Here is a 27,573-nt window from a genome sequence, read left to right as displayed (position 1 = left end):
TTACATTAATCAATTATTAAGTTGTCAAATGAGGTTAAAAAAAAACAATGCAAATTAATCTTATTTTAATTTATCAATTTTACTATCACTCCATTGTTTAGAATATACATACATACATATATTCTAAACATTCATTTACACTGTGTGAAAAAAGTGTAACATGATAAAACGATGTTCTTTTCTAAATTAACATGCTATTTAAATTAATATTTTTAGTTACAATAAAATATAATTTGGTTATAATCTATGCTTTATTTAAATATATAATATAATACATTTTAATATAATACAATATAATATAATATAATATAATATAATATAATATAATATAATATAATATAATATAATATAACTTAACCTAACTTAACTTTTTATTTTTATTATTCATTTTCTTTTTAGCTTAGTCCCTTAATTAATCCAGGGTTGCCACAGTGGAATAAACCGCCAACTTATACAGCACGTTTTAAGCAGCGGATGCCCTTCCAGCTGCAACCCATCTCTGAGGAACATCCAATTCACCATCACATGTCTTTAAACTGTGGAGGAAACTGGAGCACCGAAGGAAATCCATGCGAAAGCAAACTCTACACAGAAAAGCCATCTGACCCAGCCGAGGCTCGAACCAGCGACCTTCTTGCTGTCTTGCTTTGAGGAGACAGCACTACCTACTGCGCCACTGCGTCGCCATAATATATAATATAATATAATATAATATAATATAATATAATATAATATAATATAATATAATATAATATAATATAATATAACCTCAAAATTATTCAAACAGATTCTGCAAATAACAATAAAACAATACATTCTAAAGAGTCTTTAGAAAACAGAACAAACAACATAAATTTCATTAATTAATATTCAATTATTTAACACCCTTAAAATTTACAGTGTTCATGTTACACATATAGTAAATTAAGACTAATTACATGTATTTAATCTTAAACTAAACCCTACTCCTAACTCTATAATAAATACGTTTTGTTCAGGTTAATGTATATTAAAAACACCTTTAAAAGCAACTGAAACTATTTCATACACACTTTTGTGTAACATCTTTTCCCTCCAGATCTTACACTAAGCAAATATTTGCAATTAAAGCCATTTCTTTCACATAAACCTGAGCTAATGTCCTCACACCCGATACATTTTATGCACATTAATGAGGCCATTACCATCTTTGAAGGTGCCAGGATGAGGATGACGTAACGGACCTCAGCGCAGTTTTCCCCCCAGTTCTGCGGCCGATCCAGACGTGAGATACACACGTGCCGCCTCTGCAGGTTCTTCACATTACAGCTGTCACAGAGAGTTCATAAATCATCATAAATCCTCTTACGATTTACAACAGGGCTTTGATGTACCTGGCACAGTATCAGATTAATTCAATATGTAACAGGAGTACAGCAAACACATTAACAAATCCATTGGTTGAGGTCTAATGGGATTACAGAAAGCTCTTGAACAGGGGTGTCAAAGGAAGATCTGCTTGTGGGACGATGGGCAAACCCATAAACGGGTATAAAGTTATAAAAATGCGCACAAGTCTGAGGTTATTATCAACTCAATTAACCATATTAAAAAGAAAAGATCCACTTAGTGCTCTTGACTGAGTCATTTTATATATAGTAAGTGAAATTAATCAAATATTACCATAAAGGTCGGTATAAGGAACACAATTTAAATACTTTGTTCCTCATCCAATTTATTTAAAATCCACCTTAAAAAGTTACACTTTAGAATTAACCACAAACTGCAATTTCTTTTTTTTTTTTTTTTTGTATTTTGACACAGTTCCTAGAGAAACTAAATACTTAATGATAAAACAGGCTTGTTTTTTCCACTGCAAGCTAATTGGATGTAGTAAAGCAGGCATTTCCTCCTCACTTTTTCTGTTTATTGTGATATCAGTCAAAGCTGAAAGTTGGAGGGGCGTGGTTAAGTATGTTAGCCATGCCCAATGCCACGAATGACCAAATAATAATTAAAATAATAATTTCTTACATTTATATAGTGCTTTTCTCGGCACTCAAAGTGCTTTACACATTGGGAAATCGCCTCATCCACTACCAGTGTGCAGCATCCACCTGAATGACGCGATGGCAGCCATATTGCACCAGACCACACACCAGCTGATTGGTGAAGAGGAGACAGAGTGATGAAGCCAATTATGATATGGGGATTGCTAGGAGGCCATGATGGACAGAGGTCAGTGGGCAAACTTGGCCAGGATGCCAGGGTTAAATCCCTACTCTTTTCGAAGGAGATCCTAAGATTTTTAACGACCACAGAGAGTCAGGACCTCGGTTTAACGTCTCATCTGAAAGACGGCACTCATGGGGAAATAGGACCCCTGCTGGCCTCACTAGCACCACTTCCTGCAGTATCCTAGTTTCCCATGTGGTCCCCAATCCAGGTACTGATCAGGCGCAGCCCTGCTTAGCTTCAGTGGATAACCATGTGAGTTGTAGAGAGCTAGCTAACAACCAGAGAGGTGTTTCATGGCCTTAACCATTTGACTGTCCGCTCTACTAAACATTTGACCATGTGTTAAGTGTTTTAAATAATGAATGTTAAAATCATTCGAAGACTGACTGTTTTAAATAATGGTTTACACATTCAGCATTGTTGGCTTACAAGAAAATCAAACAAACATAATCCTGTTGCACTACTATACTTGATTTTGGTTTTACTGAGAAAAAAAAGAAAAGAAAAAAACAGAAAGCTTGTAAATGAGAACCTAAAAATATTTTATGGCATAGTCCAAAAATTAAAGATTATTTAGGGCTCGATTTTGACGATCCATACGCAAAGTGCAAAGCGCAGGGTGCAAAAGCATTAAGGGCGTGTCAGAATCCACTTTTACTATTTTAAGGATTTTAAAAAATCCACTTTGCGCTGTGGCACATGGTCTAAAAGGGTTGAGCTTATTTTCTTAATGAGTTATAGGTGTGTTTTGAGAATAAACCAATCAGAGTCTCATTTCCCATTCTCTTTAAGTCAGCTGCGTCGCGTTATAGCGCATTTGCTATTTACATGATGGACTTTGTAAGTGGAAAAACGGAAAACAGTTAAACAGAGCATCTACAGCATGAGAATGAGAGATGAGCCTCCTCATCGTGGATAGGGAAACTTCTTGTACGCACAGACATCCATTAGCCAATAAATAATTAATTTTGTTTGTTAAGCGCAAAGATTTTTTTCAAAACTATTTATAAATTCAGTTCTAATTTCCAGCAAACAAATAAATGAACAATAATAACAAAATGTGTTAAAAAAACTAAGTTATATCTTAATACACATGCTGTGGTCTAAAACCTGACAGGGGGGCAAATCTAAGCTTGTTTTTAATAAAACAAATATAAATATGGATATAAAAAATAATACTGCTAATAATAATAACATTATGCAAAAGCAAATTGTTATGAATAAACGGAAAAAGCCACCAGAGAAGAAGAAGGCATAAAGGTATGGTTTTTATATTTATGTATGCTAGAAAATAACATGTTTGTCATATTTTAATCCTTTATATTTATATCCTATATATATCCTTATTGTATCCTATATATATCCTTAATATTTTAATTATTTTTCATAAGTAAAGATATTTGCGTATTGCTGTACATCCTGTCTGTATTAAGCAATGTGTAAGTGAGGTGCACAACTAACGCACTTTGCGTTGGACTGGCTTTGTTCTGGTCTATAGAACAGTCTATTACAGTTTCTCAATATAGCAATGCACCAGCAGTGTGCCTCAATATTCCTCCTTTTTTAGACTAGAATGCCTATGTGCGGCACATATGAGCGCAAATGCATTTGCTATTTAAACAGCGTGGCGCAAAATGTCAAAACGACTCTTGCGCCAAGCTGAAACTAGCAAACAACAATTGCGTCGCACCTTGCGCCAGGTGTATGATAGGGCCTCTTAGTATTTAAAAATGTTTTATTTTGAATATTTTTTAAAAGTAAATTGAGCTAACACTTTATATTTTTCAGATATGCATAGTATATGCATTAATTCCACTACTTTTACCATAAACAACATATCAACCATTTGGTAGAAGTTGATATTTTAGAAATTATGGGATGTGTTAAAAAATGCATTGAGAATGTGTTATTAGCAACATTAGGAGTTAAGAAATGCTATCCAATTTTTTTTTATTGGTGAGGCAGTTAAAAGGTTAAGGTTAACTTTTCATATTTCTCGAAGTTTCAAGAGGGAAAATATTGACCCTCAAGCATGACCAAATGATCAGAGAATGGTCTCATGACCTTAAGATTAACCTTCTCCAAATTTTAGGAGGTAGAATATTGACTCTATGATAATCATGCTAAATCTACTAACCATAAATTTGTGCAATCAAAAATAATATACAGCTAGTTGAGAAAGAGAGCGGGCTCATTCTTCTCTCTTAACTCATAGGCCGACCTTTGGCCAGCACCCAAATTTCGGCTATAAATGTGAGGCTTTCTTGCTAAAAAATTAGAAGCTCAGCTGTGAGATAAGTGCACATCGCCTGGCATTCTCGGACACAAGTGTTGGTTTTCCAATGTGACTGCTACGGGCTCCCCAATCTTTGAAGAAGAAAATGATGGTATGTCTCTGAAGTTGTATTAACTTATATCGAATTGCTTGGGGTTTCATTATCTCTTTTATTCATGTAATCATTATTACTCATCTTTAAATAATTTAATTTAATTAATGATTTTTGATTATTATTGAGATTATTGATATTAGCTGCGTGCAATAAACCAGCAATAAACAGTTGCTTGATTAGTATGGTGTATGCTCCAATATTGATGCCTTCTCTTGTTGATTAGGATCACACTTTTCTCACTTGCATAAACACAAACCATACTAAAATCTTTTTGGCATGCTGAAACATTTTACATACTAAAATTTTGGGGCATACTAAAAGAGCTTACAAAACCAATATGGCTAGTTTTGATTTCATGTGTACTTAAAAAAAATATATTGTAATATGTTACTGCTAAAATCTTTAGATTTTCTCAAAGTATCATTCAGCTTTGGTTCAAACTTTAAAGTGTAATTAATCTAAATTAAATATATTTGATGTGGTCAGGAAAACAAATTTCATTAACACAAAGTAAAAATATTTTTCATTAATTATAATTTTGTCTTTGGTTCAAGGTAGATTTATATTTATTTAAGTTTTTTATTTTTATTTTAAACCTTACATCAAAAAATATTTTTGCTTTGAACCAATCTTAGTAATCTCCTGTCATTTGTTGCAGCTAAATTTATAAATGTCTCCCCAATTATAGTTTTGACTTAGGTGACGTTTCTGGTTTACTCTTTTGAGGTGAAGTAATGCTTTTAAATTTTTCTATTTGTTTGTTTTTTATTAAGGCAAAAACCATATTTTTTCACTTAGTCCAATATAAAACGTACTTTAAAGGGCACCTACTGTGAAAAATCTACTTCAAGCTGTTTGGACAGACGAGTGTAGGTAGAGTTTATAGACCGTCATATCGGGGTGATATAAACACACACAGTCCTTTTTTTCAATTTAACAACATAAAAACGGTGGACCAATTATAGCTGTTTTTACATCGACCGCAACTTGGTCCCTCTGCCCATCAGTATTGATTGACAGCTGCGCTTCACCATACCTTCAGTTTGTTGTTTCTTGTCCGCCATTTTCAGCGTGAGAGTCAAAGCTATGACACTAAAGGAACACCCTTGCTCTATTTTTATATGTAAGGCTCATTGGGCTCAACACAAGATCAACATTCACCACATGATCGCTTTAATCGGAATTATTGTTTGTAAGTTAGTTTGTTTGTAGGTACAGTAGGTTTGCAAACTTGTACTTTTCATTGCATCTACCTCAAACTTCAGTCGTTATTTCTGCAGTCACAGAAGCCACCTGTGATCTTAACTAAACACAACAGCGCTTCCAGCTGGTGGCTGTCCGCGGCACTCAGCCACGATTCGGGACACTTCATATTTACGCCACGCCAAAGAGCGCCATCTGAATAGTTTGATATTAAATAACATGCGAATGTGCGTGTCTGGTGTTGTGTCGCACCTCTGAGCGGAGCATCTGGTGCCTCAGACAAAGTTAATTCAGTGTGTGTGGTTATTAGTCTCAATATACAAGCTCGGAACTTTAAACTAGGAGTTTCCTGTATCATTTGGCTGTAAAACTATACAAAGACACAAATGATTTTGTAGCCTCTGCTTGGTCTGTATCTGAGTTGTACATGTACGGCTGAATGCTGTTTCTCTCACTCATGTGGCTTCTCTTTGTCTGCCTGTCTTTTGCCAAACACAGAGCGGGGGAGCTCTTGGCTCCGCCCCCTTGTTACGTTGGGCGGGAAGTCGAAACTTATTTTCATGTGAAGCAACACGCCCCTAAAACAGCGACCTGTGTACACGCCCCCAAAATAACACTTTTGAACACATTATAAAAAATAAATCTAAACTGTGTTTTGAACTGAACCTAAACTGGCACATACAGAAGAACCATAATATTAATATTAAATCTTAAAAAAGGGGTAAACTATGTGTCTTTTAAATTAAAGACACAGTAGTTTCACTTTTTTGTGTGTATACATTAATAATAAGCCTTATACCGAGACCTTACACCTCCTATTGGTCTTGCTAATACTGATAATAACACCTGCTCGTGGCCCACATACTGAGGACAAAAGAGACTTTCCAGATATTTCAAAAAAGCGGAGAGCCTTAGGATACACTCATCTGAATCCTGCTAGAGCTGTCATGCCGCTCTGTAAGGACTTTGGTAACCTCGCGGCCGTGCATTAAGCACATTTAAGTACTCTGTTTTATTTACTATACATGTAAAGTCTCAGAGCTGCCGTGGGTCATCCAGCAAAGCCACTTGTTTCCCTTTCTTGCCCATAAAACTGTCTGTACATATTTCAAGAAACACAAATCCTTTGCTCACCGGGCATATGGCTGAACTGGGCTGTTTTTATGATATTTACTTCACTGTGGGTCTTTGTTTTGACCATAGAGAGGACCCGAGGGTCTTAAGTGACTCTTGATTTATGGTTTTGAATTAACAGTGTGAGTTGTTAAATACAACCCATTAATTCATGTTTAATGAAGATCACATTCATTAAATACACAAGAGAGTGAAAAGCAAACAGAAAAAGTTCTTCCACTTGTCCATCCATACATCCATCCATTCACTTGTTCATCTATGCATCCATCCATCAATCCATCCACTCATCCATCCAGCCATCATCCATTTATCCAGCTGTTCATCATCCATCCATCTATCCATCCATCCACCCATAAGACTATTTACCCATCCATCACCCATACATCTGTTTATCCATTTGTCCTTCTATCCAACCATCCTCCATTTGTCCCGCTGTCCATCATCCATATATCCATTTAGTCTTCATCCATTTGTTCATCTGTGCATCATCCATCCACCCATCCATCTAGCAATCCATCCACCTGTAAATTTATTTAGACTTCCATCACCCATTCATCCATCCATCCATTTATCCATGTTCATCCATTTGTCCATCTGTCTATCATCCATTCATCCATCTAGCAATCCATCTACCTGTAAGTTTATTTAACCCTCCATCACCTATTCATCCATCCATCGTTTCATGTTCATCCATTTGTCCATCTATCCATCATCCATATGTCCAGCTATTCGACCATCTATCTATCTATCCATCCATCCGTTTATCCATTTGTCTATCCATCCATCCATTGATCCATCTAGCCATCATTTGTCCAACTGTCCATCATCTATCTAGCCATCAGCCAGTTGTCCATTTGTTCATCATCCATCAATCCATCCATCCATCTATCCACCTGTAAGTCCATTTATCATTTCATCACATTCATCCATCCATCTATCCATCTGTTCATCCATCCATACATCCATCAATCCATCCATACATACCAAGCATTCATCATTATAGCTATCATCCATTTGTCCAACTGTCTATCATCCATCTAGCCATCAGCCAGTTGTCCATTTGTTTATCCATCCATCCATCCAACCTTCGATCAATAGGTCAATTTTTCATTCCATCACCTATTCATCCCTCTGTCTAATCATATGTTCATCCATTTGTCCATTTATCTAGCCATCATTCATCCATCCATCTGTCCATCATCCATCTATCCATTCATCCACTTATCCATCCATCTATTTATCTGTTTAATCATTTGTCCATCTATCCATCCATCCATCATCTATTTGTACATCTGTCCATCATCCATCCCTCCATGCATCCATCCATCCATCCATCCATCCATACATACATACATACATACATGCATGCATCAATCTAGCCATCATCCATTTGTCCAGCTGTCCATCATCCAACCATCTATCCATCAAGCCATCATGTGTTTGTCCATCTGTCCATCATCCATTCATCCATCAATAGGTCAATTTGTCATTCCAGCACCCATTCATCCATCTATCTATTCATCTGTTCATCCATTTGTCCATCCATCTAGCTATCATCCATTCATTCATCATCCATTCTTCCACTCATCCATCCATTTTTCTGTTTATCCATTTGTCCATCCATCCATCTAGCAATCACCTATTTGTACATCTGTCCATCATCCATCCCTCCATGCATCCATCCATCTATCCATCCATCCACCTGTAAGTGCATTTATCTTTCCATCACCCATTCATCATCCTTTTGTTAACAGTCCATCAATCCATGTGTCCACCCATCTATCTGGCTGTTATTCATCTGTCCATCATCCATCTGTCCATCCAGCCATTAGTCCATCCATCCACCTTTCCATTTATCCATTTACCCATCCATTTATCTGTCCATCCATTCCTCCATCTATCTAGGTGTTATCCATCCATCCATCATCCATCTGTCTATCCAGCCATCAACCCATCCATCCTTCTATCTAGCAATCATCCATCTGTCCATCTATCCATCATTCATCCAACAAATCTGTACAAGTAAAGAAAGTATTGGAAGTGCTCATTGCAGGTCACCTGATTCTCTTCTTTTAATTGCACAAAGTGCACTCAGCAGTGCCATGTTTCTGGATATGAGCCCAGTTGTAATGCAGTTCTCCTCCATTTTATCATAATTCAGTGAATCACTTGCTGCCATTACCACAACCAAATCTGCATAAGTATCCTTTTCATATTTAAAAATAAGTTTACCACTTGCTTTAAGAAGGGAGTAGCAGCAGTAATGTACACTGCACCAGGCAAAGAGCCCTGAAGGCTGTGAATCTAATTCATTCAATAACATGCCTTATTTGCATATAAAGAAGGACAATGGCTTAATTGAAATGTGTACAGCACAGCACTAAACTAGTGCATACAGCAGCTGGTTAAGTTTGACAGGGAGTGGCTTGTGAAATATTGCACCATCTAAAGTGCTGCAATCGCCTAAAGAAAACAACACTTGCTAGTGTGTGCACTGATGCTGGGCGCCGTGTGACACTCATGTAGTTTGGAGGCTGCTGATAAAAGTTTTGGTGGTTGTTAAGCAAAAGTACAGAGAACGAAATCATGTGGGCGGATTTTGAAAACTTTGAAAGAAAGCAGATGAATCACCAGAACCTAATCATGACCTGTAGATGTCTGTTAGATACGGTTTGTTTAAGGATTGGGTTATTTTGAAAAATGACTCAATAGCACAAAGCAGATTTTGACAGATGTGAACAGTCACCAATTAATTTGTTGATATAAAACCATTGTATCGGCGATGCAGTGGCACAGTAGGTAGTGCTGTCACCTCACAGCAAAAAAGTTGCTGGGTTGCTGGTTCGAACCTCGGCTCAGTTGGTGTTTCTGTCCACCGGTTAACCCCACAGTCCAAAAATATGCGGTTTAGGTGAACTGGGTTGGCTAAATTTTCCGTAGTTAATGAGTTTGTGTGTTTGTGTGAATGTTTCCCAGAGATGAGTTGCGGCTGAAAGGGCATCCGCTCTGTAAAAATGTGCTGGATAAGTTGGTGGTTCATTCCGCTGTGGCAACCCCAGATTAATACAGAGACTAAGCTGACAAGAAAATGAATGAATGAATAAAACCATTGTTTTTTCCCTTTTAAACTCATTTAGTGACAATGCATATCCACTCTACTTTTACTTGCTAATGCAAATTCAAATCTAAACTGTTTACTTCTAAATGAGCCTGTTTTTAGTTCCCTGTGAGCTTGCCATGGTAAATAATCTACAATTTACCCTATTCATAGACAATGTACAAAATTTCAGGATTATTTATATAATTATAATAATAATAATTAGTAGTAGTAGTAGTAGTAGTATTGTTCTGTTTGTTATATGTTACATTGTTTTGAAAACATAGCAAATTAATTAATTCATTTAAAACATAGCAAATTAAAAGGTCAAATAGTTTGCTTTGGTTCAGTTTACTTAGATTTTGGTGCAGTGAAAAACTTAATATTTTAAAATTAACTATAAAGGCCTGTGAGTATTTACTAAAGAGTAATTTTGACAGTGAACCATATGTATATGTAGGAGTTTCTCTTTCATTTAACTTGGTTTACTAAAGTTTTAACTATGATTTTAATGGTATTTGTGCCATCTTCCAACACCCCAAAAATAATATCCTGACCCAATTTTGTGTTGTGAAGATTACCAATACCTGATTATCATTGCTACTGCTTGTTTATGGTCCTATTTCCTGGTAAATTGCATCGGTCATTATGGAAATGACCTGACTGCATCTGTGTTCTTTAATAGAATCACCAACACAACTCTCTACACCCATCTGCACCTTTATGGGATTGCGCTCCTACACTAATTTGCCCTGCTTAGTAAATCTGGCGAAAACTATTGCAAAACATATTATTACTTTCATACAAATATAACATGTATCTTCTATTTACACTGTGTGCAAATGGCACCTTCAGTCTTTTAGACTTGCAATAAAAAGATAATGCTGTGAACAGAAATTATATTTTTCATTCAAAAACACATAATTTATTAATCAAATAGTTTGATATTTCTGTTTTAAGAGATATTGAACGTGTTCTGTCCTACAGTAACCTCAAATCGGCTCCTTCAGCGGTGTGACTCTCTATGGCGTTTGTTATATTAAACACATGGTGACACGTTGGCATTCCTGCACTAATAAGGGGATGACCACAAAAGACTGCACTCATTTATAATTTTACTGTTGATGTAAATAATATTATGTTTGAGCAAGTGTAAAATAAAATACAATTATACAGCTAGTTTTAAGCTACAAGTTGATACAAACACCTATTGTGAATAAAACATCTTTCTAGTAAAATAGGTGGTCTTGATTTGCTAGTTTTAAATGGCTAAATTACTATTTTTCTGCAGCCATAGAATCCATCTTCTGTTATATGAACCATATAATGGTATGAACCTTTATAGGAGTGGTAAAATTTACATTTAAATGATCTATTATTTCAATTATTAACATTATTTAGGAAATAGATTAGAGCAAATTATTGATTAACTTCATTTAAGGGAACACCATCCCTTAAACCCCAATCTTGTTTTGATGTCCTTCAGGGGGATCAAGTGTTAATTAGGGTGAGTCAGACTCCCCCAAACTCCCATGTAATTCGAAACGCACCCTGGTTTCAGCTCAACTCAATATCGTTTGCCCACATAATTATTTTATGTTATAAGAAGTTCACTTGTTTCTACTTTCTATCAAATGGTTACTTGGTGAAAGCTTTGCATTCAGTGAGCTAATAAAATACTTTAAATCTAATCCATATTTTGATCAGTTTTACATATTTGCTGATTTGCTTATTTAGGAAGTTAGCTGTGTAATAAATGCCATATTAAAAATGGAAAGTAAATGGAATCTAGATCTAGCTGGCTTTTATAACAAAATGATTCCTGATAACCCTATCATGGTATCTTCTGCAATAGCAACATTGAGATTTAATTGGTATTGTATATTTAAAGGTGCAGTATGTGATTGTCTTCAGAAACATTTTTTTGTTGTGCTGGTTGAAAGTCTCTCCACTGGTAATGATTAATAAATGAAAGTAAATGATCTAAATGTATTTATATGTATTTTTTTATTCTGGGTAAGGCATAAGACAAAAAATTATTATCCAATTAAATATTGTTGGGCTGATAATTCCGATAATTCTGATAAGTAGCCCAAACTGTCTGTCAGCAAATTTAGATCTGAACAACTGCGGACCCTTTCACAGAGATCCGCTTATGCATGGATTCACGTGAGCGACAGCCCTGAAAACAAATGCTAAATCAAAACTTTTTAAAATCCTGAATCAATATTGGAGTTACTTTTGCATGCTGGACAGTGGACACTATGGAAGACACTATGGCCAAAGTATTTCTTTTAGACAGTTAATGTTATGTTTTAAAACAATTTCAGTCACACAAAACTCATGTAGATTGTGTTGTTTTACGAATAGGTTATATGCAGAGAAGTGTTGTTCAGCCACTGAAATCTTCCGCTGAAAGATTGATGTGACTATTTTCAGTTTCATTGAGGACCTCTTACATCTATATTGTAAATTTTATTCATTTTACCAACAAAACATAAGTTAATAGCACTATTCCACCTAGCCTGCTTTACTGAGGTGAAGTTGGTTGTATATTCACATTGGCTAATTTTTGAACAATGACAGCCTGTGACACACTCCCGATATTGTTTACCATGCTACTTTGAATATTCTGAAATAGCAACTAAATATGGGTTAGTAATAGGTGCTAGATATGATACAGTTTTTTGCTGGGAATTGTAGTATTATAAAGTACTATAAAGTTTTCTAACTAGTGAATGATATGATCTAGTGGGTCTCTGTCATCTTTAATGTGGGCGTTTGCGGAGGGATTGTATTTGAAAGATATTATGTTGACCGGTTAGCATTTAGGCAGACCACCTTTAAATATAGTGGATGGGCAATTTTACTAGTACACCCAAATAGTTTTTGTTTGTTTGCTTTAATACTGTAGAATATGACATTTTTTAACATTAAAAACAACTTTACTAAAACAACCAAAACATATTTGACTATTATAATGTTTATAATTTAACTATTAAAGGGTTTTCATGGTTATTGTATACATTAAGAAAATAATCAGTTCCTCGTGTTAATTTTTTAATGATATGCACTCATACATTCTCATATACATAAATAGCCTCTACAGATATTGGGAGAAGTGTGGAATGACGCCCTAGCTAGACTGCTGGCTGTGTGATGCGACAAAACCCCATGCTCCCATTATAATCACTGTCAGCACTGTAAGTGTGGCAGCAGAGGGTCCACTGCTCACTTTCACACTGCTGTTTTAGCTCACAGTGAGCTTTCTGTAATCACGATGAGATCTCAACTCCTGCAAAAACTCTCGTTATAATAAACGAAGCTGTTTTGTTGCATCACTTGCTTGAGGTGTAGATGGCCAGCAAATATTCAGCAATCACAGAACCCTTACTAGCTGAGCTCTATTAATGAGTCTTCCACATAATCTTGAATTTCAGAATTACACACAAACACGTCATTTGTTCTAAATATTTCTAAATATGCAAATTATATAAGTCATAAGCCAATTAACGATTACACACAAACAAATATTTTACTATCTGCTTTTAAAAATTAGGGTCAGTATGAACTTGTTCATTAGAAACAAATAAAAATTAACATAGAAAACATACAAAACCATGTTTACATAATAAATTATATTTAACAACCTTCAATATGGAAAAATGTATACTGGTGGCAAACCAGTGACACGGGCTACAGTGTATTTCAGTATGTTTCAACATACAGTATATTGTTTTTAATGGCTACCATTTTATAATTTAATAACTTTATTTTTTCATCTACGTTTTTTGTTCAAAACAGTAAAATTAAAAGGTTGTATGGCTCATTTATATGCAATTTTATCTGTCTTTTTCTGAATATACCTTTTAATGATATATGCTTAGTATTTTTGGAAGCAAACTTTAAATATACTTATTTATACAGTGCTAAGTGTCAATAAGTACACCCCATTTTGGAAATTAATATTTTATATAAATTTTATCAAATCTCATTGAATATAAGTAATATATTTCGCTAATTTGAACAAAACAGATTTACTAAACAGACATATTTATTAAAATTAAAATAATATTTTAGTCAGCAAACATCTTTAGAAATAGAAAAAATAATACATCTAAATTCATGCAAAATATTACAACAAAAATATGAAATTCAAAATTTCAACAAAATTTAATATATTTGATTTGATTCTAACTTTTGATTTTTGCTTATTATTTTAAATTTTTTTCCTAACATAAATTTGGACTACAAATTTTTGAACCATTATTGTTAACTATTTTCTTAAATTAGCTAAATTAGCTTCAGGTCTGGCTGCAGTGCCTTATTAATCTACTGTATATGCATTATGTATAATGCATATGAATATTTTCTTAAAGAAAATATTAATTTAAATGACAGATTTATGAGGGGTGTTCTCATAAATGCTTAGCATGTATGAAATGTTTGTCAGATAACAGTTAACATTTATAAATGTCTCTAGCAGCAAGCTATATAAAATAAATTGTACATTTGTTCATTCATTCGTTTTCCTTTAGCTTAGTCTCTTATTTGTCAGGGGTCGACACAGCGAATAAACCACCAACTATTCCAGCATATGTTTTATGCAGCGGATACCCTTCCTGCCACAACCCAGTACTGGGAAAAACCTATACACACTCATTCACACACACTCATACATTACTGCCAAATTTGTAAATTAAATTCACTTACACTGCATGTGCTTGAACTGTGGGGAAAACCGGAGCACCCGGAGGAAATCCACGTAAACGGGAGGAACATGCAAACTCCACACAGAAAGCCGGGACTTAAACCAACAACTTACTTGCTGTACGGCGACAGTGCTAACCCTAAATTGCACATTTTATAAGTAATATCCAGTTTTGTGCACAGAATGATTGTTTTTGCCACAGCTCAGTTCAATGTATGTTTACTTGTAAAGCTTTCACAATAATTATACTTCCAAAGAAGAAAAGTTATGTGTTATTATATTAACAGCAGTAATCTGAGTATATACAATATATGATACATATAGGCAATATGTATCCTTTTTTTAATCTATGTTTTGCCTGTATATGTTTTTGTAGCCATTGACTTGCTTTTTATGAACCACAGGGCACCACATATTCAGTTAATAATCGTCTTAAATGCTCTACTGTAGGGAAAAAAAAATTATCTACATCTTTAATTGCCTGAGGCGAGTAAATTAACAGCAAATATTCACAGCAAATCACCATATTAGAATGATTTCTGAAGTATAACGTGACACTGAAGACTGGATTAATGATGCCGAAAATTCAGCTTAGCCATTACAGGAATATATTGCATTTTAAGACATATTCTACCACGTATAATTAGCATGTTTCATATAATCACAAATTCATTTCTTACTGATTTTTACTTTATCTTGATTAAATGGATGCAACTCTGAGTAGTAGTAGTAAAGTGTATGTTAATGCAAATCCTTCCTCCCACTACTAGAACTAGAAACACCAACCAGTTTTCACAGAGCCAGCGAAGAGATCCTCATCACATCCTGGGCATGACCCTCTAACCTGTCTTTAATCAGCCAGACATGCAAGTACAAGAACATAAAAACCTCTTGCCATTATAGCGACTTCTTCCCCAAGGCCATCCGCCTCCTCATCAGCCTCAGGCACATTATTATACAGCACATGATCAAACTGATCCGGCAGCGTTTCATCAGAGGACATACAAATCTATACGAATTTTAAGTTGAATGTTTTGATACGGTTTTAATAGTTAAAAAATAAAGAACCCCCACTGATGGCTAGTGTTTCAGTTGTGTTTTTGTCACAGCAACACAAAGAGAGTTCACAGAAGTCTCGGCTATGTGCAAGGCACATGTCGCAGGTTATGCCGATCATTTGATGTAGAAGTCAAATTCACACTTTAAGTATGTAAGTGTCAAGGAGACCAGCTAATACATTTTTGGGGTGAACAAATAGCATATTTAGATCATAACTAAAGTCAAGGTCAGAAAGAATTAAAAAAAATACCTGCATAGATATATGGATATAAAGTTGAAGTCAGAATTATTTGCCCCTCTTTCAATTTTTTTTCTTTTTTAAATATTTCCCAAATGATGTTTAACAGTGCAAGGAAGCATGTCTGATCATATTTTTTTCTTCTGGAGAAAGTCTTATTTGTTTTATTTCGAGTAGAATAAAAATCTGTTTTGAATTTTTTAAGAATCATTTTAAGGTCAAAATTTTTAGCCCCTTTACGCTATTTTGGTTTTGATAGTCTACAGAACAAACCATCATTATACAATAGCTTGTCAAATTACCCTAACCTGCCTAGATAGCATAATTAACCTAGTTAAGCCTTTAAATGTCACTTTAAGCTGTATAGAAGTGTCTTGAAAAATGTCTAGTCAAATATTATTTACAGTCACCATGGCAAAAAATTAATCAGTTTTTAGAAATGAGTTATTAAAACTATAATGTATGTATAATGTATATAATGTATTAAACAGAAATTGGGGAAAAATAAACAGGGAGGCTAATAATTCTGACTTCAATTGTATATGCAAATTACATATGCATGCAAGTTCATATTTCGATTTCATGTATATGAAATTAGATATGCAAAAAATATATAAAGATTTTGGCATATTTGTTCAACCTTTGTTTAAATGCAGTAGATATAATTAAGTTCATATAAAACACGTACAAAATATATCAAATTAAAGTTAACATATTTGAACATTTTTGCACATACTTGTAATTCCAATGACTGAAAAAATACTAAAATCCAAAAAATGAATTTATATGTCATATACAGTTGAATTCAGAATTATTAGCCCCCCTGAATTATTAGCACCCCTGTTTATTTTTTCCCCAATGTCTGTTTAACTGAGTGAAGATTTTTTCAACACATTTCTAAACATAATAGTTTTAATAACTCATTTCCAATAACTGATTTATTTTATCTTTGCCATAATGACAATACATAATATTTTACTAGATATTTTTCAAGACTCTTCTATACAGCTTAGAGCTACATCTAAAAACTTAACTAGGTTAATTAGGGTAACTATGCAGGTTAGGGTAATTAGGCAAGTTATTGTATAACGATGGTTGATTCAGTAGACTATCAGGGAAAAATATAGCTTAAAGGGGCTAATAATTTTAACCTTAAAATGGCTTTTAAAAATTAAAAACTGCTTTTATTCTAGCTGAAATAAAACAAATAAGATTTTTTTCAGAAGAAAAAATATTATCAGACATACTGTGAAAATGTCCTTGCTATGTTAAACATCATTTGGGAAGTATTTTAAAAAAGAATATAAAAATCAAAGAGGGGCTAATAATTCTGACTTCAACTGTATGTAATTGCCATATATCAGAGTTGGGAACAGGGTCCAATGCATATCTACAGTATTCGTCTAGTTTCAAATGAACCATGCCTGCCTGACACCTCAACAAACTTGTTATAGTTGGCACTGCTTTAGCAGCACATTATAATTCCAAATTCAATATTTTAATTGATGATTCGTTGTTTGAGGACTTTTCATTCCTGGCAAGGAATTTCAATAGCGATAATAACAAACTTGCTTTTTCTGAGAGCCTCTTTTGAAATGACTCACCCTTGACTGTTTTTTCTACAGTCCTTCACCTCTTCTGTATTGAGGTGTCTAGAAGTATCATCTGAAGTTGTACTTTTGACACAGCTACTTGTTCTGAGCACTTTGTACATGTGGACTGGCCACTGACCTCAGAAGAGTCCATTTATTGGTCTTTTTTATGGATAGAGTTCACTAGCTACATGTACAAACATTCAAAGCATCTCTCATCTTTCTGGCTACCTGCTGAAGTTAGACTTGACACCTAGCTCTATATTTTTTTCATTTACTTTGTCTGTTGCAAAACAGAATATACCCTGTGTGGTGGCACAGAGAGGAATTTGATAAAACGAATAGATATGACAACTATATATAGATTCGTCAGTTAAAAGAGGGTGACTGATTAAAACATCTTTTTTTGTGTACAACTTATTTGGTCAGCACTGAGGTCCTGTATGCCAGTGTTTACACTCATTTTAACTGAACTGCACTAATAGACTAATCATATCATTTGTGCAATTGAGTTTACTTAAGTTTTTTTATTATTATTATGAGCAAATAACCTTTAGTAATATCTCTATGAATCAACAAGTTGCACAGAATTAGTTTAACCCTTTATAGAGCACTCATTGAATCACTTATTGGAAAAACCCTGGAGTGGCACTCGGGTTATTACAAGACTTTTAACCTTTCATGATTTAAAAAAGATATGCGTATATGTATATATATGTTATCAATGTCACTGAAGTTATCATAAAGGATTCTTTGCCCAACAAATGGTTTGAAACTATGTTCTTTTGATTCATATTTTTATGGTAACCATGATGCAATTTTCAGCATATATCGATCAATAATAGTAACCCAGGCTTATTATTGATACATACCCCTGTATACATTTCTGGAGATTGTGAAATACATCCCAGGAGGTTCGTTTTTCTGTAGTGTTTTTTTTTTTTTTTGTAAATCCACCAGAGGACACTGTGTAAACTTTTAAGATATAAAACTTGTCTCGCGAGTGCCATTCACACCTACTGTTCTCCTGTGAATCCACCAGAGGTGTCGACTGACTGACCGACCGATCCGTCCACCCACCCCCTTCCCTAAACCTAACCAATAGTCTTTTCAAAACCACAGATTGACCTGACCACCGCTTTTCCTAAACCCAACCGACAGTGTTTTTAAAGGCAATCTAGAAAAAGAAAAGCCCTCGTGGCCACATGATTTATACCACATTTTCGTATCGTATCATGCCCTGTTATTTAGTTGTTTATTTATGTTTTAAATTTTGTTTTATCTGCTTTTTTTTTTCTTCACCGGACTTGAACCCGTCGTCGCGATCAACTTCTCTTTGCATCTCAAGTTCTCCAAAGTACATGGCAAGCTACTGGGTAAACTGGTAACAATGTAACGGCCGTTAACATGGAGGTAAGCGTCAGTTGGTAGCACAAAAAGAAACCGCAGAAGTCGGCAGCATCACACCGCCTCGTAGCGTTCTTTTTAAAGACAAAATGCAGCCATACGTAGCAGAAGTGTATACAAGGGTACGTACTTACAATGAGCCTGTGTTGCAACCATAAGAGTTGACAACAAACAAACAAACAAACAAAAACAACAAACACTTGGAATATAATTGCTTTGTTTAAATGTCTTTAAATTATCTTTAAATTAAAAATTAAAAATATTTTAAAACTAATTAATAAACTTTGATGTTTTTACCAGACTTTTATTAACAATAATAATAATAATAATAATAATAATAATAATAATAATAATAATAATAATAATAATAATAATAATGATAATGATAATGATAATAATAATAATAATAATAATAATAATAATTATTATTATTATTATAATATTGTAATCACTGTCAACATTTCTGCAGACACCCCTGCTCTAGAAACTCTCAAGGCTCTGCACTGCATATGAGAACACTTGTATGGAAGGACACTTACAGGATGCAAAGCCAGGACTGCTGGTACTGGATCCCCGTGGCTGTGGCCGTCACACACTGCAGCGTCTCTGACAATAGATGCACTGTGAGGGGGCAAGGCAAAAGGGTTAGTCGTGACAGAGCGATCACTACACGCAACAGGTGACCATGCATGAAAACACAAACCAAACAACTAATTCAAGTCAACTACAATCTGGATGCCACTTCAAGAGTACAGTAATGTAACACCAAGATCAAGTTAACTGACTTTTACTGAACACGGTGACACAAAAACTCTCAAACACAAGGATGCGAAATGATGGAGCGACTAATAATTAAATCAAGTCCGCACATCTCCACGAAAAGGCTAATGAATATCAAGGTAAAACAGAAGCAGAGGCTCACCAGAGGACAATACACATCACTGCAGCCAGCGTGAGTGACAATGAAGACCTTTCCAAGAACACCACCAAATGTTTAATTCAAATTAATCAATCTCTGAGCTTGTGTGTGGGTATGCTTGTATGTGTGTGTGTGTCCTTCGGCTCGTGTAGGTGTGAGCTGTCTAGCATATTAAGGCAAGACACTGCAGGCAAAAACACATTTTATCATCTGCACCTGTCAACTTTGAAATTTTAGGCTTTTTAGATTTTTATTAAAACTTCATTAGTCTGATAAAAAGAAAGATTTTTTCTTCAAAATGAGTTTTGTTTAGTCAGAAATTTCCAATTACATACACTAAACTTGACAGATTCATGTTCACATAGAATTATCCTACAGCATATACAAGTAAAAAGTAAGTAATTGACAATTTTCACAAGACTGTTACACACGTTTACCCGTCATCATATTTTTAAATCCTTGAAAGTTTTTAATATTTACAGTAGATCTTTTTTTTAAATGTATGAACATTTAAATGTTTTTATGTATGTATTATATCATCTGTTATATCATTACCACTTAGGCGAGGTGTTTCTAATGCAGCGTTTATGGGGCAGGACAGTAAATTTGATTTTATTCTCTCCTTTGGCTGCCGTCATCACACATTTTTTTCCTTCTTCTGAAAGTCTTGATAACCCTATCAAGAAGTTTTTTTTTTTTTATTTCAGCAAAAAGGATTGAAAAAAAAAATTTTATTATACTCTCCAGTTCAGTGCACTCTAAGTTTGATGAATGCCTTCTGCTACTGAGAAACTCGTAAATGTGAAAGGGGTCTTTGTGTATTATATAGCGCATATATTTTGTATAGCCATACACCTAAACCGCTTCACAATCATGAGGGGGGTCTCCCCACTCCATCACCAGTGTGCAGCATCTACTTGGATGATGCGACGGCAGCCACAGGACAACGGGGCTAGTGTGCTCACCACACACCAGCTATAGAAGGAGTGGATAGACAGTAATACAGCCAATTCATTGGTTGGGGATAATTGGAAGGCCATGATAGGTAAAAGCTGATGGAAGGAATTTAGGTTACATGGAATTTTTAATGACCACAGTGAGTCAAGTCCTTGGTTTAACGTTTCATCCGAAAGACGGTTCTCACTGATAATATAGTGTCCCCTTCACTTCAATGTGGCATGACTCAGACAGACCACAGATTGAGTAACTTTTCTCTTGTGGTCTCCCATGCAGGTACTAACCAGGCTCAGCCCTGACAAGCTTTAATGAGTAACCGGTCTTGTGCTGCAGGATGATATGGCTTTGGCTTTAATTTAAACATAACATTTTAGAAAACAATCACTAAAATCATTTAGCCATTCTTGTCAGACATTGCTGAGATTTTTATTTCAGTATGTTGATGCACTTACAACAAGCTATATGCACAGCTAGTGTTTTCCAGCCAATGATAAACTTCCGGTGAACTTCCGGTGAAAGCTTTATGTGACTATTTTCAATTTCATACGGCTACTTTTACAGAATCGATGCTGTAATGTAATTCAAATATAACCAGTTATATATACTTAAGCATTCATTTAGCTAAAGCGCAAGAAGAGACGAAAAAACGTTTAAACGCAGGCGCCGTCATTAGTCGCAGGCCAATGCAGAAATTCCATTGAAAATACTGAGTTGAAATAAATTTCCTTATTTTAAAAGACATGAAGCTAAAAAATATAGTCCAATGCAGTGCTTCTTGTTTGGTCTGATACCCACGTTTTATCGTATCTTAGCCAGACAGTGAAGATCGCTGTTTTTTAAGGAAATCAGACCTTTGGCGCTGTGATTTTGTATGGGATGACATTAAGCGGAAGCCCTGAGGCTGGCTGACCAGCCTATACCCCACTGAAATATAATATTGAGTAGGGGTGGGGCTTTCTTGCTGCACGTCATGCCCTCATGGCATTATAACAGTAAGGGGGCTGGGTTAAGAATGTTGTGGCTGAACCCGGCAAATTGACGTCAACGGAGAAGGGCTGCGACCCCAGACATCAAATTAAATTGTCTAATTTTGATTAAAGATTACCGAAACAAACATTTTTATTCTGTGAATTTACTTGGACCAATTAATTGTTTACCTAAAAAATATTAATGTGTGCTAGGAAAATAAAAATTGTACATTTTATATCACACAGTATATTATGTAACTAATAAACCAGGGAAGTAGTGATAACTATTTGTATTTTTTAACTACTTTTTTACCATTCACCTGCAGTGTCTTGCCTTAAGCAACAAGCAGTCTGAGCATGTGTGTGTGTCCTCTGTCCAACAGAGGTGACAGGTGTGAGTTGTTCAGCATGACCACCAAAAACTATATGTGTGTGTGTGTGTTTGTGTGTGTGTGTGTGTGTGTGTGTGTGTGTGTGTGTTTGTGTGTGTGTGTGTGTGTGTGTGTGTGTGTGTGTGTGTGTGTGTGCCCGTGTGTGTGTGTGCCCGTGTGTGTGTGCTGTTTAGCAGGCAGGATGGATGTCTCTGGCACACAGTCACACTGTCTCATCAATAAGACATCACACACTCACACCGTGGACAGATGGATATCACCATGACAACACACTCAGCACCATCGAGAAACAGACAGGAAGAGGGAAAGAATGAAAAGGAGGGCAAAAGAGAGTGAAACGTATCAATGGAGCAATACATGGCAATATGAAGCCTGTTGAATTGGCAGGAGGACAAACAGCTGAGATAATTGTGTGCTTGGTGCATTTGTGAGGGAAGAAGCAGACCTCTCTTTCCACAGTACTTTTAAAAAGCATAAGTACAGTACAATGATGCATGTTGTGCAAGGCCATTAAGGCATGTGTGCTGAGGTAAATCTTTAGAAACACTGAATATGGACAGGATGTTGAATCTTTTAAACATATTACATATTTTATTGCTCATATAAACAAACAAACAAATAAACGAAAAAGTTGCGATATATTTCTGATGATTACATGCCAGGGGACCAGATTCACATATATTCATCATCACAACTTGTGGTTATGAGAGCGATAAGATATTTTAATACAGTTCAGTTCAAACAGCCAGTTTAATCATTCGCTAATACTAACTATAAAATGTGGTAACACTTCATAATAGCTACAAACTATGAATCTTTTATGAAGCATTAACAAATAGTTGATAGTTATATGTTAAGCATTAACTTTATATTAATAGATGTTAGTAAGCAATATATAAATGTTACATTAAGCAGTTCATGAAAGTTTGTAAATACAGTAACAAATGCTTTATTCCTGACATAAAAGCACATGTTTAATTGCTTTTCATGCTTTGTTAATAATCCATTTTTCATTACTAAATTAAGTATGGGTGGCACGGTGGCTCAGTGGTTAGCACTGTTGCCTCCAACCCAGGATCAGTCTGATTACGTACCCCTATATACATTTCTGAAGAGAGCAAATCACATCCTAGGAGCTACAATTTACATTCCACGTTTCTGCAGTTTTTGCTAAGTCACCAGAGGCTGCTGTGTATGATTTTAGAGATCAAATTTCTCTCTCGAGTGCCATTTGTGCCTGCTGTTCTCATGTAAATCCACCAGAGGCTGCTGTCGACTGATTGACTTACTGACTGATCCACCCCCCTTCACTAAAACCAACCAATAGTGTTTAAAGAAGCACCAATTGATCCACCCACCCCCTTAGCTAAACCCAACCTCAGTATTTTAAAAAGAAATCCAGAAAAAGAAAAGCCCTCCAATTTTTACTGTTTTCAGATTTTACCACATTTTCACACTGATATTTACTTAATTATTTTATTTTTTGGCTTTTGTTTTGTCGTGCTTTCTGGAATCGTTCTTCACTGGACTTAAATCCCATTGTCATGGTCAACTCTGCTTTGGTAAAAGCGGAAAACCAGTTCATATGGAGATGAGCAGTTAGTTTCTGTGTGGAATTTGCGTGTTCTCTCTGTGTTTGCGTGGGTTTTATCCATGTGCTCTGGTTTCCCCCACAGTCCAAAGATTTACGCTATAAGTGAATTAAGCTTGAAAGGTTATAGAGTATGAGTGTGTGTGTGTGTGTGTGTGTGTGTGTGTGTGTGTGTGTGTGTGTGTGTGTGTGTGTGTGTGTGTGTGTGTGAATGAATGAGTGTCCATGGGTGTTTCCCAATACTTGGTTGCAGCTGGAAGGGCATCTGCTGCATAAAACATATGTTGAAATAGATGGTGGTTCATTCCGCTGTGGCGACCTCTGAAATAGAGACTAAAGGAAAATGAACAAATAACTGAATAAATCAAGTATTGTATTATTTACAGTCCAAACCAGTTATTTAAGAATAGTTGGATAGTTTTTTAAAGATCATAATACAGCATTTGTAGATGTTTTTATGAACTGCTTACTAACGTCAACGAGCATAGAATCACCAAAAAGCGACACTCAATAGAACATTCCATTGCAACAGCAGCGCCCAGCGATTTCGCCATTCTAGAGTGAAAGTGATTAGCCATCCATTGGGTCTTATAGCTGTCACGATGGCAAACAGCTGCTTTGTTTTTTATTGATTTATTTAAAAAGCGCATTAAAGCAGAAATACAACCTAAAAGATGCCAATAGAACACTTAAAATCAAAGACTATCAGATCAGAAGATTATCAGCACTTTTAATAGTTTATTTTAAAGACTTAATGTTTAATATTTTAACCATACTTGTTTTCTTGAAACAGTCACTTTTAGGTAAAATTACTTTAAATTACTTTAATTTAATAGGCATAATACATATTATTACTGACATATGATTTTCAAAATGGGATGTTGATAACAGATTAAAAGTACTTTTGTTGAAGTATTATAATAGCCCCTTTTTGAATAGGTGCTTTTTTAAAATACTGGTAAATTCGTTCTGGCTATTTTCCGGAAAGAGAAATTGTAACATTACCAGTAATTTGCCGGAATACTGCGCTGTGTGAATGCAGAAGGAAGACTCCCAAAAAGAGCGTGTGCACGTCCAGAACGTGCTGACGTGAGACGTCTGCTTAAGCCAATCAGAACAGTCAGACGCATTCATGTCCACACGGTTTATGAGAATAAAAGCCTTTGAATATTTTCCAAGACACATTTAGCTGCTAGAAGTTAGTCAAACAACATTTATATTTTCATCTTAATGCCAACGGTGTAAATAATTATTGATAAGATGCTTATGATAAGCCATTGTTTGTTTACCTTCAAACTTTGCGTGTGCCCGTGAAACAGCCCGTGAGCCCAAGCACACACACACATATCATGTACAGCTCGACATGCAAAAGTGTTTCTCTACATGTTTTCATCAGAGTTGTTCACAATACTGATTCATCCACAGAGTTTGTAATGTAGTCAAATGTTTACAAATACAATCCCAGCCATTTAGAGGTCATTTCTGGTTAATCATGTCAGAATTTACCAGTATTTTGGAATGGGTGTGTAAATGGTCTTTTACAGAAAAATTCTGTATTGTCCCCGCCTGTGTAAACAGCGCTTTTTTTAATGTTAATGTTTTTTAATGTTTTTTAACTTTAACCAGTGTTGTAAGTTTAAAAAAAGACTAATAACGGTTTTACTTAAAAAGCTACTTTCTCCAAATTTATATATATATATATATATATATATATATATATATATATATATATATATATATATATATATATATATACTGTATATATATATATATATATATATATACTGTATATATATATATATATATATATATATATATACTGTATATATATATATATATATATATATATATATATATATATATATATATATATATATATATATTCACAATTTTTAATGATGTCATTAAAAATCATGGAGGCCATACAAACTACCAGGTAATGTAGTTTTTGCTGTAGTTTTTGTTGCGTATACTCATTTTTGCTTCACCCTAATTTAAGTAAAACAGAACAAAAAAAAGTAATTAAGTTATTTTGTTAACCTTACTTTTATGTTATATGTAAACCAAAAAATTTAGATATATCAGGTTTATTAAACTTAGACTTATCAACATTTTGAAAAATGTCTGTTTTCATTGAGAAATTCTTTTAAAATCTTTTAAAATTTTACTTTTCAAAGGGGATGTATTTATTTTAACTCATATTTAACAGAATATTTTAATTCATTCTGTCTAGTGTTGGTTATCCATGCTGTTTTCCTATTGGAATATTTATTCCAAAATGGCGGCCACATGACACTATCGACATCTAGTGGCGGTTTCTCAAATGGCAACAGAGTGTTGCCTCTTGTTGGATATGCTCTTTTGCTAAAGTCTAATGTAGAGTTAATGCTTAACAAAAATGAATTCACTATTAGCTAATGCTTAATGAACGATTCACAGTGTGTAATAAATTATTACCAAAAAGGTTACTTTATTGTTTATTGAAATAAAATAATAAATTTAAAAATAAACTTACTTAAATTTAGCCAGTCACCAAAGCAGCGTTGTTAGTTTTAAGCTAGTACTTGGTGTAGTAAAAAAAAGAAAAACACAACACGTAAAATTTATAATATAATATAATATAATATAATATAATATAATATGATATGATATGATATGATATGATATGATATGATATAATATAATATAATATAATATAATATAATATAATATAATATAATATAATATAATATAATATAATACATGCATTAACATTCAGGCAATCATCTATTCTAGGCCAACCCCACCTCACCCTTTCTGATAACAGCCAGAGGCCTGGACATCAGGATGGAATGAGATGCTTTTATTCACACACACACTAAAGTGTTTTCCTTGAGATATTAAAAAGTCTGTTCGCTCCTGTGTGTATATGTGTGTGTGTGTATGCTAGATAAATATTAAGCAGAAAAAGACATCAGAATGACAGTGGACTTTTTTTCAATCACAACAGCGGAATCCATGCACAGCCAATCAGCCGAGCGGCAATGAGGCGGGAATGAGAAGGAGAGAGAGGAGATGATACAGCCCAATTTTAAGCTCCACCACAGAGAGGGATGGGGGACCGCTCGGCATTCAGCAACGACTCTTTTTAAAAAACAACGCCAAATCTTGTCATTTCAAATGTGTGGATACCGATTCCAAATTGGATTGTGTCACTGCATCAACTGGAAAATGCAGAAAATTGATGGATCGGAATAAGAAAACAGGCACTCGCGTGTCTGTCGGACTAATGGTACGTGTCAATCACATCCAGTGGAAACATCAGGGAGAAACACACATGAATGTGGGTAATATCCCACACATCTGATCATATCGCTCTTACCGTTGTCATAGAAAATGAAATTCGCCGACCTGTCTGTGCGAGAGAAGCGAAGACACACAGACACACAGAGAGACACACACAGAAACAGAGTTCAGCTTGGAGAGGAAAGAGTTACAGTTGGGCTGAGCACAGAAACACATGTTGTGAACCCTAAAAGCAAGCAGAAAGAGTGAGACACAAATTCAGAAGCCCACCATCCACCCACACAGACGCACCGAAACCTCCCTCTCGCACTAATTGGGGCTGGGTTGTCAGGCAGATGCTCAGGTCTCTTTACTCTGATGAAATATGATTTTTCCCCATCGTTCCATGTGCCTGAATGAGATCTTTATTTCCA

The 27,573-nt window shown here is 34.9% G+C and overlaps 1 protein-coding gene across 20 annotated transcripts in view; it reads right to left on the bottom strand.

Moving 5' to 3' along the window:
- Nucleotides 1-27,573, bottom strand: part of slc4a11 (solute carrier family 4 member 11) — a 176,500-nt gene that overhangs the window by 60,947 nt on the left and 87,980 nt on the right. For 11 of the 20 annotated variants that reach the window (XM_073919600.1, XM_073919605.1, XM_068212857.1 and 8 more), the window contains 2 exons: nt 19,588-19,669; nt 1,185-1,308 (listed from right to left, as the gene is read on the bottom strand). In XM_073919600.1, the coding sequence (XP_073775701.1) occupies nt 1,185-1,308; nt 19,588-19,669 (206 nt within the window). Of the gene's footprint in view, nt 1-1,184; nt 1,309-19,587; nt 19,670-27,236; nt 27,270-27,573 lie in introns of all 20 variants that reach the window. The other 9 variants (XM_068212856.1, XM_068212858.1, XM_068212859.1 and 6 more) reach the window with 1 other exon arrangement.

This window comes from Danio rerio, chromosome 13, assembly GCF_049306965.1.
Source record: "Danio rerio strain Tuebingen ecotype United States chromosome 13, GRCz12tu, whole genome shotgun sequence".
Taxonomy (NCBI): Eukaryota; Metazoa; Chordata; class Actinopteri; order Cypriniformes; family Danionidae; genus Danio; species Danio rerio.
Note: the sequence above shows the minus strand (reverse complement) of the source record. Positions and strands in the feature narration are given on the sequence as shown.